Here is a 13951-nt window from a genome sequence, read left to right on the forward strand (position 1 = left end):
TAAGCTGACTTTAAACAGGCAACAACGATGGCGGGAGCACAAGCCAGCAGCACAAGCGACGCGTACATGCGTAACACTTTCGATACCGTTATCATGAGCGCCATTGCGCCCGTTTCCTGCCGCCAATCTCAAGTCAGCTCCTTTATACGGCTAGCGATATAAGCATACTGTGTTTCTTTACAACCTCTTACTACTCCATTTTTATATAAATATAATTGAAAAATGATCATATAAAACTACTCGTAGTATTTTTTCTAATATTTTTTTTTTATTTGATAATTATACCAAAGAGGAATAGAACATAGATTAATGTGTTAGACCTTGAAAACTCTGTCGAGTAAAATCTCAAGGATATCTATTCGGCCTTGTTAGTAGGAAAGTAACTAAGTTTAATTAGTCTCATCGTTGATTATCGTCCGTCATTCTTACGAGCGTATAATAGTTTAACGCTTCTTCTTATTCTTCTTGTTCTTCTTGGCTCGTACGGTCGGTTACTTTCCTTTGGAGATGGCTCATTGCTGGCTGCTGCTGCATTGGTTCGTTTATTTTTCAGCGGTTCGCGCGCTTGTCCGTACGTTAGCCACGACCGTGCAAGCGCACGTGCACCACTGTCTCGTGAATGTTAAGTTCGACGGGTATCCGAGAGCGGCCGTATTTGTAAATAGACGCAACATAGACGTCTTCTTGAATGAAACTCTTAAACCGGTTGTGTACCATTATACTGTCGGCGCGAGCGTGCCGCTTTACCCGGGTACCGGTGACTTCAACGAGTGTACAAGGAACGTTCCGAGTCGTCGTCGTCGTCCTCGCCGTTGTCTTCTTCTTCCACTTGGAGTATTCGAACCAACCCAACTTGCAACCATGTTCCGTACGATCGTCATCCGATACCCCCCTTTTTTTATCGTCGATAGCCGAAAAGCACTTTGTCCTACTCTCCCCTGAGATCTTTTAGAAAAATATATATATATATATATTTTTTTTTTCTCCAGTTCAACGATCTCTACGATGGAAATAAGGAATTCGATTTTTCAACGTTTCTCTTCTTCTTCTTGTTACTTTTTTTTTTTTTTTCAAAAAAAGCTACGAAGACGACGTGTCTAAGAGAACATGCGAAAACGCCAGAACGATAATGAGCAAGAAAGATTTTCACGCACACTTACAAAAACACAGAGAGACAGCAATATGTATATATAGATATATCGTATAAGACGGATGACAAATGAACGCTCCTAAGATGAGGAACGCAAGCTTTGTCGATTATAACTTGTCGGTGGGTATTCAGACGGATGCCTGCAATTACGAGCGACACGACCTACGACAGAGTTCTCCTCCTCCTCCAACTTCTACTCCCCCTCTTAGGAATCCTCCTCGATGTATTCTCCGCCATCGAAGAAAAGACCCGGCGAATGTAACTTTGACCTCTCGTTGCTCCTCCGATCACCACGTCCGAACTCTCTCTCTCCTCTTTTGCAATTCAGTCAATCGAGTCAATCGTGATAATAATAATAATAATAATAATAATAATAATAATAATAATATACGCGAGATAACTTCCTCGATAGATCGATGCGAAAAATTCCAAACGACCAATTGTATTTTCGAGTATAACACGGCCTTGAAAGTATCAAAGTATTCTTTTAGAAAGGAAAAGAATTTTAGTCGCTGCCGAAAAAGGATGGAAAAAAAATAAAGAAAAAAGGACTAAAATATAGAAGGTAAAAGGATAAAAAATATAACGACTCACGGTCCCACCTCTTAGAAAACGTCATTCTTCTCTTTCTCTTTCTCTTCCTCCCATTTCTTGATCCGCCTACGCACTTACGTGCAGCCACCCACGCGGTACATACGCGGTGCGACAATCGACGCGTTTCTCATGAAAAATACGCGAAAGACAAACTCTCCTTGAATAGTCCGGTTGATCATCCAGGAAAAAAACAGTTGATTATCCTGATCGAAATAGTTATCAATTTTCTATCAGTTTGCTATCAGTTCCCCGCATATGAACAAATCTTATTCAAAATTGTCTTTTATTGTTTCGTTGAAAAAAACATCTCTTTTCTAGAGCGCGTGCATTAACCAAGTTCAACTTCGAATGCGATCTTTGAATGCTTCCCTGAACAGGGGCGCATCTCGCGAAGCGAGATGCCCGAGGCTATCTTCTCTCTCGCTGGGTGCCCATTTTTCACGAGTCCCTCTCTCTCTTTCTCTCTGTTCTTTTCTTTTTTCCTCTTTTAATTCCATCTCCTCCTTTTTCTCCTTTTAATTTCTCTCTTCGTGCACAAGCAGCCTTCCTTCCTTTGCCATCTCTTTCTTTCTTTCTCTCTCTCTGTCTGTCTGTCTGTCTTTCTTTCATCCTCTTCTTCTCACGAAAGATTCACGCACTCCTTCTACCTTTCTCTCTCCACTCTCCCGCCCCTTCTTCACTCGAGTGCTTCGATCCAAGCCCATCTCCTCCTCCTCCTCCTCCTCCTCCTCCTCCTCCCTTTCTTTCTCTTTCTTTCTCTCGTGAATTCATTCTTTTCTTTTTCTTTGGTCGTAGCGGCGTCTACAACGGCAGCAACAGCAGCAGCGGCAACGGCAGCAGCAGCAGCAGCAACGACAACAGCCTCCTTTGGCCTCCTCCTCTCCCACCCTCCGCGGCCACCGCGTCCACGCAGGCCTCTATTTTCAGGTGAGCGTCCAGTGTGTGAGAAAGGGGGAAAGAATCGTTCCTGTAGATACGGGTCCATCGATGAGTCCATACCCCCGTTTGCGTTTCTTCTTCATCTTCATTTTCATTTTATTCTTTTTTCGGTCAACGAAAAAATAAGAGAGAGGGAGAGAGAGAGAGAAATTGTGGGCCCAAAAGATGTTGAGAAAAGAGTAGAAACGTTTTTCGAGTATGGGTATTTGTTTCTTCGTTCCCCCATCAAATCTTTCCCCAAAATTTCTGTCCGTATCCGCAGGTGTCCTTATACCACTGCTTCGGTGTTTAAGTAGAAAGAACCACTAACGTGATGCCATGAACCTTAAAGATCATTTTAAAATTTTCCCTCTATTCAAGATGATTTTCTTCGAATGGTCATCCACTTGTTTTAAATGAAAAACAAAAAAAACAAAGGAACAATTGAAAATAATGAACGGGAATATTTTCATTGTATGAAAGAGAATCCGCCCTCTATTTCATCTCGTTTTCGCATAATCTTTTTGCTGCGATGGTAGTCGAGAGAGAAACGAATGAGATAAACGGGAGATAGAAAGAGAAATATATATATACATATACCATTAAACGACAGAATAGTGTTCTCTGGTAGGCGCGCTCGCGGACACACACCTTCATATCCGTTTCTTCGTTCGCCTTGTGGTTCCTCCGACCAGGTATCCTTCTCAAGGTGGCGATGCGATGTATAAGTAGGAATAGAAGGTAGAAAGAAAGAGAAAGAGAAAGAGAAAGAGAAAGAGAAAAGTAAAAATAAAAAGTTGGAGAGTAAGAAGGGGGGACAGGAACGTAGAAGACACGATAATGCCGGGTGGCCAGAACCTCGGCCGCTCGACTACCTCGTCGATGACTCGATGCTCTGTTTGTACCTGCGCAGGTCGACGCAGTGATGCTCTCTCTCTCTCTCTCTCTCTCTCTCTTTTCCTCCTCTTATTTCAATGTTTCTCTCTTCGTTTATATCTCGTCGTTTCTCCAATACACGTACGTTTCTCGACTACCTGCGCGTCTCACTATCTCCCTCTCTTTGTCCCACCTTCTCTCAACAACGAGGAATCTCGCTCTCTCGATCGGACTTGCTGGACCAGCTCTCTCTCTCTCTCTCTCTCTCTCTCTCTCTCTCTCTCTCACTCCATCTCACATGTTCCGAAGAGGTAGAACGTGAAGGAGGAGGAAGAGGTAGAAGGTAGAAGGGATGGCAAAGAAAAAGGAATTGTAAGATAGAAGAGGACAGATCGACTAAGAGCCCTTGGGGCCTTATTCATCTCTCTCTCTAGCGCTTACCTTCTCCGTTTTACTTCACAGGTCCCAGGACCTGGGACCAACGTAAGGGAGTGGGAGGATTGAACGCAATGTTGTGTAGAGATATTGGTAGACTGAGAGAAAGAGAAAGAAAGATGGAGGCGTTGTAAGGTGAACAGGTAAGAAGGGGAAGGAATGAGAGAGAGAGAGAAGGAACGCATTGGAGATCGCAGTGGATTCGAAAGGAGTGAGCGAAAGGGAAGACCGTGTCGATAGAAAGGGTGGGAGAGAGAAAGCGAGAGGGAGAGTGAGATAGAGAGTGAGATGGAGAGTTAGAAACGCGTATGTGTAAGAAAGGAGGAGGACGTCGAAAGAGAGGGGAATACGAAAGACACGAAGTAAAGAGCGGGATGCTGGAAGGCGGCGGCGGTGGCGGCCATGTTGCCGTATCCCAAGAGAAGAGAGAACGATCCGAGCGAGCAACAGGAGGTTGCTACGTTTGCTTGCAGCGGCGGTCAACTCGTTTAACTTTTCATTCGATTTTATATAATATTCGAGCGTACTTCTATGTGATTAGTGCGATTACAAATAATTCATATTTCGCGATTCGTAATTCCGTTGTCGCGCAGTTTCCGTTACCGTTACCGTGGTCTCCCGTTACCGTCGTCTTATTCGTTGCAATTCCAATCGAAATTGTCGTACTTTCTTCAAAATTCTATTACTTATTATCGTATTTTTGTTTCATCATCCGTTGTGCTTTAAAGTAGTTCCGACGACCACAACCACGACCACGACGACGACGACTGTGACGCCAACACCGACGCGTTACTCGCGTGTGACTTGTGAATCTTTCGGTACCACCTCGTGTTTCTCGTGCTTATTGCGTGCTTTTTAAACTAGAAAAAATAACGAACTAAACAAAATAAAATATCTAAAATATTCTTCTACCTTTTGTGAACGCGAGTGTATAAAAGATTTTTCTAAATTACTTTTCCAAAAGAAAATAAAAGAATCAGAACTATGGAAAAAGGTTTCGGCATGACTTGACACTAGTGAAATATGTGCATTCCTCTCTTATTTCAATAGGAAAAATTGTTAGAATATCTGAAACTACAAAGAAAATATACAAAGGAAATATACATAGAGGGAGTAAATAAAGTCTACAAAATTTCAATATTCTTTAAGGAATTTCTTTACCTGTGTTGCACACAAAAAAATATTATCCCAAACGGAATGTCCGATCTAGAAAAGAAGAAGAAGAGTTTTCGTTAGCAACCACGTATTATCGTTCATCGAATTAACAAATTTACGAAAGAAAAAACGACGCCAGTGGACACTATCATCCGCTGAGATGTGATCCGAATACCGCAGAAACACTCGGTAGTTTGTAGTTAATCCCCACCCCCTACCTCCTCCCGTCCCCTTGGTCCCCGTCCCCTGACCCCACCACCCACACGACTTATCACCTACTACCTCGCACTCTCTTTTTCGCTCTTCCTTTCTCGTACACACCTCTACTACCCTTATTTCTTTATTCCCTTTGATCCTTTCCTTCTCAAATAATTTCGTCGAATTATCTTTTTGCACTGCAAAACGATAATCTTTCGTAATTGTAATCTCAGCGATGCCGCAACGTGTTTAACGCTCGGTTCGATTTTGGTGTTCTTCTTCTTCTTCTTCTTCTTCTTCCTCTTCTTCTTCTTTTGGTCTTCTTCAAATGCAACTTGAACGAGTAAGTATTCGATAAAACGTTTATTCACACTCTATCTATCATTATCTATCTTTATTTCATGTTTCATTCTCTTATATTCCGGAAGCTTTATTAGGTAATTTATACAAGAAGTTGGTTATGCGCAAATGCAGACACGCTCTTTTAGGGGTTGTATTCGATTCGGGTTAAAGTTACCTATTCAATGATGAGCAGGTAACGCATAGTTCACCTCCGCCAGTAGGACAGGTAGATATATTTCGAAAAGGTTGCCAGAGGAGAATCATAACGTTAAAGTCCTTTTCATGTCAGATTACTATAGCAAAGGTTGCGTTAGGCGTGAAGAAATTCAATACCCAATGGATGGACTATCTTATCCTACCAGTCAAGAAAGTGTCACGAAAACAAGATTTCGCGGCAAGCAAATTAACGGGGTTTATTTTCTTATTCGGAGAGAAAAAAAATATGCAAATAAAGAATGTGACTCGGTCCGAGAACAATTTTGTGGATATGAGAAATATAAAAAGAAAACAAAGAAAAAAAAAAACAAACTCGTCTCATTTTCTTTTTCCATTTGGTTTCGGCGAAACAACAACGATGAACCCTTGGAGTAGGAAGGGAAAAAAAGAGAAGTTGTTTGGGAAGCTTCTCGAAGGATCCACGGTGTCTCTCGTTTCCTCTCTTCGTTTTTCTTGTCTTTTCCGTCTTCCTACGCGAACAAGAAGTGCTAATCGGTTAACCCGTCGTCCGTTCTTTCGGACAACGAACCGCAATCAAACGAGTCATCCGTACTGCCTAAACTTCTCACTAATTCTCACTTTCGAAGCACTTGAACAAGACACCTATACGCATATACGATATATGTATATATATATATATTATACATATATATATATATATATATATATATGTGTGTGTGTGTGTATACGTTTTTAGCTAGGTAAATTTAATGACCACCACGAAGGAAAATCTAATGTTTTATCAAATTCACGACATTTTCGAGTTACTCGCGAAATTTCTCAGCAGTCCTCGTGCAGTAATACGTACGATCGCGCGTCTTCAATCCATGTATACTGTCAACTATACTTTTAGCAGAGGAAGAAGTATCATCCTCTCTTTGTACTATCTCGTCCGCGTCCTCTGTCTCCGGTAGTAGCGTCCACTGACGCGAGGCGAGGGCGTACAGGTACTTGAAATACAAACGGACCAACGGAGGTGGGTCCAATCTGATCCAGAGTTCTCTTTGAGAATCAGGTTAGACCGGCCGAACCTGCTCCTCTGGCTTCTCGTCTCTGGTCCGTGGTTGTATACCGGCCCCATGTAGCTACTCCTTCTCCCCGGTTACCCCAATCTCTTTCTTCCGCGTAGTAGGTAGGCATCAACCTACCTACCTACCTACCTACCTACCTACCTACTTACCTACCTACCTACCTAACTAACTAACTAACTACCTAATGCCCTACCTACTCTCTCTCTCTCTTTCTCTCTCTCTCGTGTTCGCGTGCGTGCATCTCGTCTTTTCTTGTAAGGAATTCGAGTAAAGTAGACATACTGACCAAGAAAGAAGAGATTATTACTCTCTCGTCCTAGATGAAAGAACGAATGAGAGAGAGATAGAAAGCTTCCTCCTCGTTACATCTATTATTACACCTGTATTCTATTGGTCTGAGCGGCGCCCGCAAGCTGAATTCCAGTTTTGCGCGCTCGCCCTCCTCCAACCTCGAGCAACGGGAGCACGTGGAAGTGTAGTAGATGGAGGTGGACGAGCCGGAGAAGAGCGAACTGACTGGTTTTACCAACTTCCACCTGGTCGGGAGACGTCGAAGACGTAGAATTCGTGGTGTCTGACTGGTTTGGTCAGCATCCAAGGATTCTTGTCTGGCATTCACGTGATAGGTGAATAATGTCGAACCCGCTCCTCTGGATTCTTACTTCCTATCAGCTGTTACCACTCGACGAACGCGTACCATCCTTTTACTTTCTTCCACCCTTTTCTCTTCTTTCCGTTACTTCCTTTGCATTGCCCGTCTTTGGTTACGGTTATCGAACGTTTACCCAAATAATTCCAATGTTTATCATTCGAAAATATTTATTTTTACACGCTAGTGAGCTTAGATCTAACAAATGTAAAATACAGGTTGTTGTCTTTGAGAAAGGGGTTGTATGTTTATAATCAAAGTTTATATATATTGATTATTTTTTTTTTCAGATGTTTCTTCTTATTCTTTCTCTTTCTACTACTAACGACGTGCCATATACACATAGGAACCTGTGATACGCTATCTCATGCCAAGAAGTACTCCTAGATATCTAGTCGAAGATTAGCCGGAATCGCGACTAGAGGAAGACGGACGAGGAGAAAGGAAAATAAGAAAAGGAACAATAAAAAGTAAAAGATCGAGAGACGCTTTCGATAGTGAACGACGAACTAAAAAAGATCGGATCGGAGAACATACAGGACGTCACGATACGACGTGGAAAAAAAATCAGAAGAGAGTGCGGGAGAATGTCCACGTGCACCGACGAAGGTGACACTGCACCCCTGGACATGCAGGAGGCTCTGTCTCCGGTTAGTTTTATAATGTTTTATCCACATTTTTAATTTTACAGTCTTTTGTTAATTCGAATAGGACAAATTTTACGGTTCTCTTATTTTGTTACGATTTAGACAAAACTAAATATATAACTTTGAGGGAAATTTTATGTGGAATCCAATGTATATCTTTTCTAATGTAATTATCAGAGAATTTTATCCCAATCTGGCAGCCATTTATTATCAAGATAAATATATGATAATCTCAATTATACTTTTTCTCGTCACAATTTTCCCCGTGTAAAAAGAAACGCATTAATCATATATACGTCATCCTATGTGAATGTGTTGACTTTAAATTTCAAATTAAGAGATTATATATAAAAACATGTAGAACTTTTTATCGATATTTATTCCAAATGTTTGTTAGCTGGATTTTGTATATAATTAACGGTAACGTTATAAACATGTTTTATCTATTGAATATTAAAATATGTTAAAGAACGATGATCTCTTGTTAAAGACAGTTAAATGTATATCATCGTTTAGTTTTTTAGGATTCCCGTTGGATACGTTGTACGTAATCATTCTTCAGGGTCGTTTGTTCGTTGGTTGGTCGGTTGGTTGGTTGGTTGGTTGGTTGGTTGGTTGGTTGGTTGGTTGGTTGGTTGGTTGGTTGGTTGGTTGGTTGGTTGGTTGGTTGGTTGGTTGGTTGATTCTTTCTTTCCTTCCTTCGTTTATTCGTCCATCCGTCCGTCCGTCCGTCCGTCCGTCCGTCCGTCTGTCCAAGGGTCATCCCTTGACCTCCCCACCATTTTCTCTTTCCGAGTCCGTACCACCCGTAGAGCAAAATAACGAGTATAGCCGACCGCAAGATTATTGCCAGTCGTGTTGTTCCACTCGGAACAGAACTTCTGTAACGACCCTGAGATGCCAGAAAGAGGTAGAAGTAATGTACGAGTCTGCTCGAGGACCAAAAAAATCCCTTCCCTCACCTAGTATCCGTTCGTTTTCTTCATTTGAATGTTTAATCGATCCCAAATCTTTAGGATCACATTGATTTTCTTTTTTCTACGTTCTATAAATATTACACGCGACGTTGTAATATGTTTATTTTTATAACGTTTTACGATTGGAAAGATGAAAGAAAACTGAGTAAAAAAAGAAAACAAATCAATTTACAAAGATCGCGTACAATGAACGAACGCTTTTGCTCATTTTCATACTCGTCTTACATTTTTATAGCCTAAGATGGAAAAAAAAATGGAAGAAGAAAAATCAACGATAAAAGAACGGGAATTATAAATTTGTCTCTCGTTCAATGATTTATCGAGGATCGTTGAACGATCATCGACCGTTGCAAACGTTAAAGATCGAATCGTGTTAAGGACGAATATTTTTTTTATATTTTTTTTTTCAAAAGATGACGCGCTCACTATGTTGTTGCTTGTGTTATAACGCTCGTATGAAAATCGTGCTAGATGATGATCGCGCTCTCGCTTACGTGATCGGCTTTGCGAATGCTTTTTATATAAAAAAAAAGAAAATAATAATAAATAAAAGTACAAATAAAAATAATAAAAATGCTTAGAAGCGTTCATTAACGAGCCTTCGAACGAGCATGAGATCCTCGCGATTAGAGCATCTTGCGCGATTATTTCTAAACGTGCGTGGCGTACGAACCGTATTACGAATCAGTGGCTTTCAAACGTCTGTTCGACTAAAATATACCTAATTATAGGGAAAAACCCAAAAACCTATTTTCCTTTCAGCATTATAATATTCAAATTTCAACCGATATTGACAGTACAAACTACATAAAAATAGATATAGAAAAATGTTCATGAGCCTAATGTTAATACACGTCATAAAAATTTATAGAACAAAGAAAAGAATGAAGAAGGAAAAAAAAGGATCGTTAATTAAATAGATAAATATTAGTTTTCAAATATCCCGTCAACAATATTTCCTTTCTACTACTAGTGTGTCATTAATTTCCATCCATTTTTCTTCTCGGAGTATAGAAAGGATCTTTTAAAGAGAATGAACGTGATCGATGCCATGAAAACCACTGTCATTAATGCATCTCGTTTTACATTATTAACTTCTATTACTGGTAGAGAATCTTAGGCCATACCGAAGAAGGATCGTTAGAGTAGAAAATCACATCGTCGTATTGTAAGCATCATCTCGTGTCTCGAACATTTACCAGTTAAACTTTTTTACAATAAATTGAAAAAAGTAAGTAAGGAAGGAAGGATAAGGATAAGGGTAAGGGTAAGGGTAAGGGTAAGAAGGGTAAGGGTAAAAAGGGAAAAGGGTGTGAGAGAGAACGTAATGACTATTTGGCGTTGGGAATGGAGCGGATTAACAAGAAAGAAATAGTGGAGAATCGTCTCGAGACAGAGAGTGGAGAACATCCGGTGAACATCCGGGGAACATCCCTTCCGTAGAAGCTCCAGAAGGAGTGAAAGAAAAGCTTCTTAACGATTCCACGTATCTTCTTAGGGAGGATAGCCACGCGTTGTTTCACGAACCACAGCTGTGCGTAAATACGCTTACATGTAATACGTTGTATGTTCTCGATCGGTAAGGATCGCACGTACGGAAGAAACAAGATGATAGAAAGAGAAGGAAAAATATGCCTGAGGCAAGGTACGAGGGGATAGGTATCTTTCATGATATTGCCGAGTTCTCCATCTCTTTTTCGAGAGTTCTCTCACGAAGCACTCCGCTTGGCAGGCCAATTAACTATTATTGTGAAAAACTTGTTGCGTCTTAACAAAAACTTTTTCTCTCTCTCTCTCTCTCTCTCTCTCTCTCTCTCTCTCTCTCTATTTAATTTATTTTATTTATAACTATGATTGACTTTTTCTAATCGAAAAAGATCGTATACTTCCTTCCTCCTTCCTATCTTTCTTTCTTTCTTCTTATGCGTTATTAATAATCATTTTGCAATGATTTATTTTATCGATCACTTGACTCTCTCTTTTTCTCGACCCTTTGGACGATTCGACTTTGAAAATTCGAAGGGTTTAAAAATGTTAAACGAGATCAGAGTCCTGTGGCGAGAATCCCATTCGATGTAGGTGAACGAAACGGAAGCGCAGCAGGTACCACGAAACAGCGTTTCGTATCGAAGAAGTAACGAGAGGTTGCTCTTCTGAGCAAACGCATAAAACATGTCATAAAAACTCGTACGCGAGTACGATCGGCAAAGCTGTTCTTCTTACGACGGTGTAAAATCTTTCTCTCTTTCTCTTTGTAAATCCAAGGGAAAAAGAAAGAAGAAATCGTGATAAATTTCAAAGTCAAGGTGATACGCAAGTATTGGATTTTTAGAAAACGAAATTCTAATTAAATGTGAACGGAGAGATCTTTTATATTCGTTAAAATTTTATATGTTATTCGAAACTCGACATCTACTTTCGTAGAAAGTAAAAGTGAGAGAAAAAGAAAGATAGAAAGAGAAACGAGACATCTGCTTCGAAATAGATGATTCATAATAACGTTAATTACTTTAATGGACGTGGTGGGAGTTGCATTAATACGTAAGATATTTAATACTACGTTATTCGTATTACTTTACCTCGACTGGAAGAAACTAACAAAGTTGATAGACGAGAGAGAGATTGTTTGACATTTTTTGAAATTTTTATTTGATTCTTTTTTATTGCTAAAGGAAGATAAAATGTAAGTAGCGATAGACGAAGTTGTAAAGACGAAGTTGGCCGGTGAACGGCTAACACAACTCTTTCTTTGACGGGTTATCATGTCCGCATAATCGTTTGATCTTTCTCGTGCGTATTAGAGGAACCGAGTACAACTATTAATTATTATTAGTGAAAGATGAGTTACGAGTCGAAAGGTAATGAGTCGAGTTTCGGACCCATCGTGTTCAACATTATTAATATAATTTCTACGAGCTCTTTGGTAGGGGTATACATACACGAGTACGCGTCATTAACATTCGCGAAATGTTAAAAGGATAGTTAGACGAGAGTGAAACACCTACGCGCGTACGTTATCTTCGTGGTAGCTACGAACCTATAAATTGTATAAATTGTATTTACGTCGCGTTTCGTAATGCAACGATTAATAAATTTTCATTTTCCTATAATTAGCTTAGGTTTTTATCGTCGTATCGATTTACTCTCGAATGTATTTACTTAGTCGTGTAGATATAGTTGAAAAATATCTAGTCTTTGATAAGTTACGTCAAACACGTATGTAAGTATGTTTGTGTGTATAGGTGCAGGAGGGACCTGTGTCGCCGGCATCCTCTTCCTTAAGCAATCAAAATCAAAACGAGAACGATCAGCAAGTTTTACTTGCGACGATGCAACCGGTGAACGTGTTAGATTTGCACGAACCACCGCCGGTGCATTCATTACATCCTAAGTATCATCATCATCATCATCATCGTCATCATCATCATCATCATCATCACCAGCAACAGCAGCAGCAACAACAGCAGCATCAGCAACAGCAACACATAAGCGGAGATCCGGAGGACGTGCAGCAACGTGGAACGAGCGGAACGGACGATCCAGACGGTAGAGTGACACCGGGAACAGAAACGTCTGGTGGAAATCCAACGTTGGCCGTCGGAGAACATAAAATGATCGATTTAATTTACAACGATGGGCAAAAGACAGTGATGTACACCCACGACAAAGAAATCATATACGAGAACGAAGCTGATCGAGTACAAGTAGTCGAGTATCCACCACCTCCACCCTCTCCTCCTTCACCCTCGCCACCCTCGGTCGTAAGTAGAACCGGACTTTTACCACCGGGTTGTGTTGCACCAAGAACAAGTGGTGCAACCGCAGCGGCACTTCACCTCCATCACTATCCTCAATTGCAACTGCAACACGAGGACGATTTACCGAGCGTTCGGCACACGGTAACTGCCACCGCGCCAAATTGTGGAACCGCTACCACCACAACGACCGTTCTTGTCCTTTCCGAGCTGGTTGCCGCCGATCCAGCAGCCGGTGCTGCTGCCGCCCAGCAACTCACACTCACGGCAGCTGCCGCTGCAGCTTCTTTAAGGGCAGGGTAAGTTTTTGCATTACTTTCTGTATTAACATCTAATTCTATCTTTAACAATAATCAAAAGTTTTATTCAGATATGAGCGCAGGGTTATGATGAATTATAAACATGAATGTTTTGAAGAAGTCAAAGCTGTGCCAATAATGACTAAGTAAAGATGCAGTTCTCCAGTTCATTATATGCACTGTTATTTACACTGTTATTTACGTTATTATTTACATTGCATGCCATATATATATAAATGTTAGTAGTTGATTTCCCGTAGTATGAAAGTTAAATCAATAGAACAAGAATAAATGTATGAAGGGGGTAGAGGGGTAGTAAGAAAGAAGTAGGAAAAGAAGTAAGTTAGTTGACGGTAGCAAAGTTCGACGGCATGCATGTTGGCATAAGATATAATAAAAGATCTCAGGGACAGCCCGAAAGATAGGCGTAGAACGCGTTACGTTGCATCGAACCGAACGGAGTGCTGCCGGGCACTGTTATCGGCCGCGTGTATCGGTTTGTCGACCAATTAAAAATGATCGTGCACACCTACTCGCGTGCGCGCATGATCCATCTAGTGATCCAGCTAGTAGTGATCCAGCGAGTGGTGGTGCCGCGTCGGCAGTCTGCGCGGATAAGTCACGTTGCTACGCAGAATTTATTATTACTGCGCTCGTCTATACTGCACTCCTGCGTGCATGCATGCATGCATACTCTGGTAGGTACATG

At 40.9% G+C, this 13951-nt stretch overlaps 1 protein-coding gene across 3 annotated transcripts in view; it reads left to right on the forward strand.

Annotated features, from left to right (window-relative positions):
* Positions 1–360: 360 nt before the first annotated feature.
* The window catches only part of grh (grainy head), a 74564-nt gene continuing 60973 nt past the window's right edge, over positions 361–13951 (forward strand). For 2 of the 3 annotated variants that reach the window (XM_015325518.2, XM_015325519.2), the window contains exons 1-3: positions 4173–5669; positions 7855–8214; positions 12431–13242. In XM_015325518.2, coding sequence (XP_015181004.2) covers positions 8152–8214; positions 12431–13242 — 875 coding nt within the window. In that variant the 5' untranslated portion in view covers positions 4173–5669; positions 7855–8151. Of the gene's footprint in view, positions 2672–4172; positions 5670–7854; positions 8215–12430; positions 13243–13951 lie in introns of those variants that run through there. The other variant, XM_089171830.1, reaches the window with a different exon arrangement.

The sequence above is a fragment of the Polistes dominula genome, unplaced genomic scaffold, assembly GCF_049000335.1.
Source record: "Polistes dominula isolate Pdom_NZ unplaced genomic scaffold, Pdom_raw_medaka contig_28, whole genome shotgun sequence".
NCBI classification, from domain to species: domain Eukaryota; kingdom Metazoa; phylum Arthropoda; class Insecta; order Hymenoptera; family Vespidae; genus Polistes; species Polistes dominula.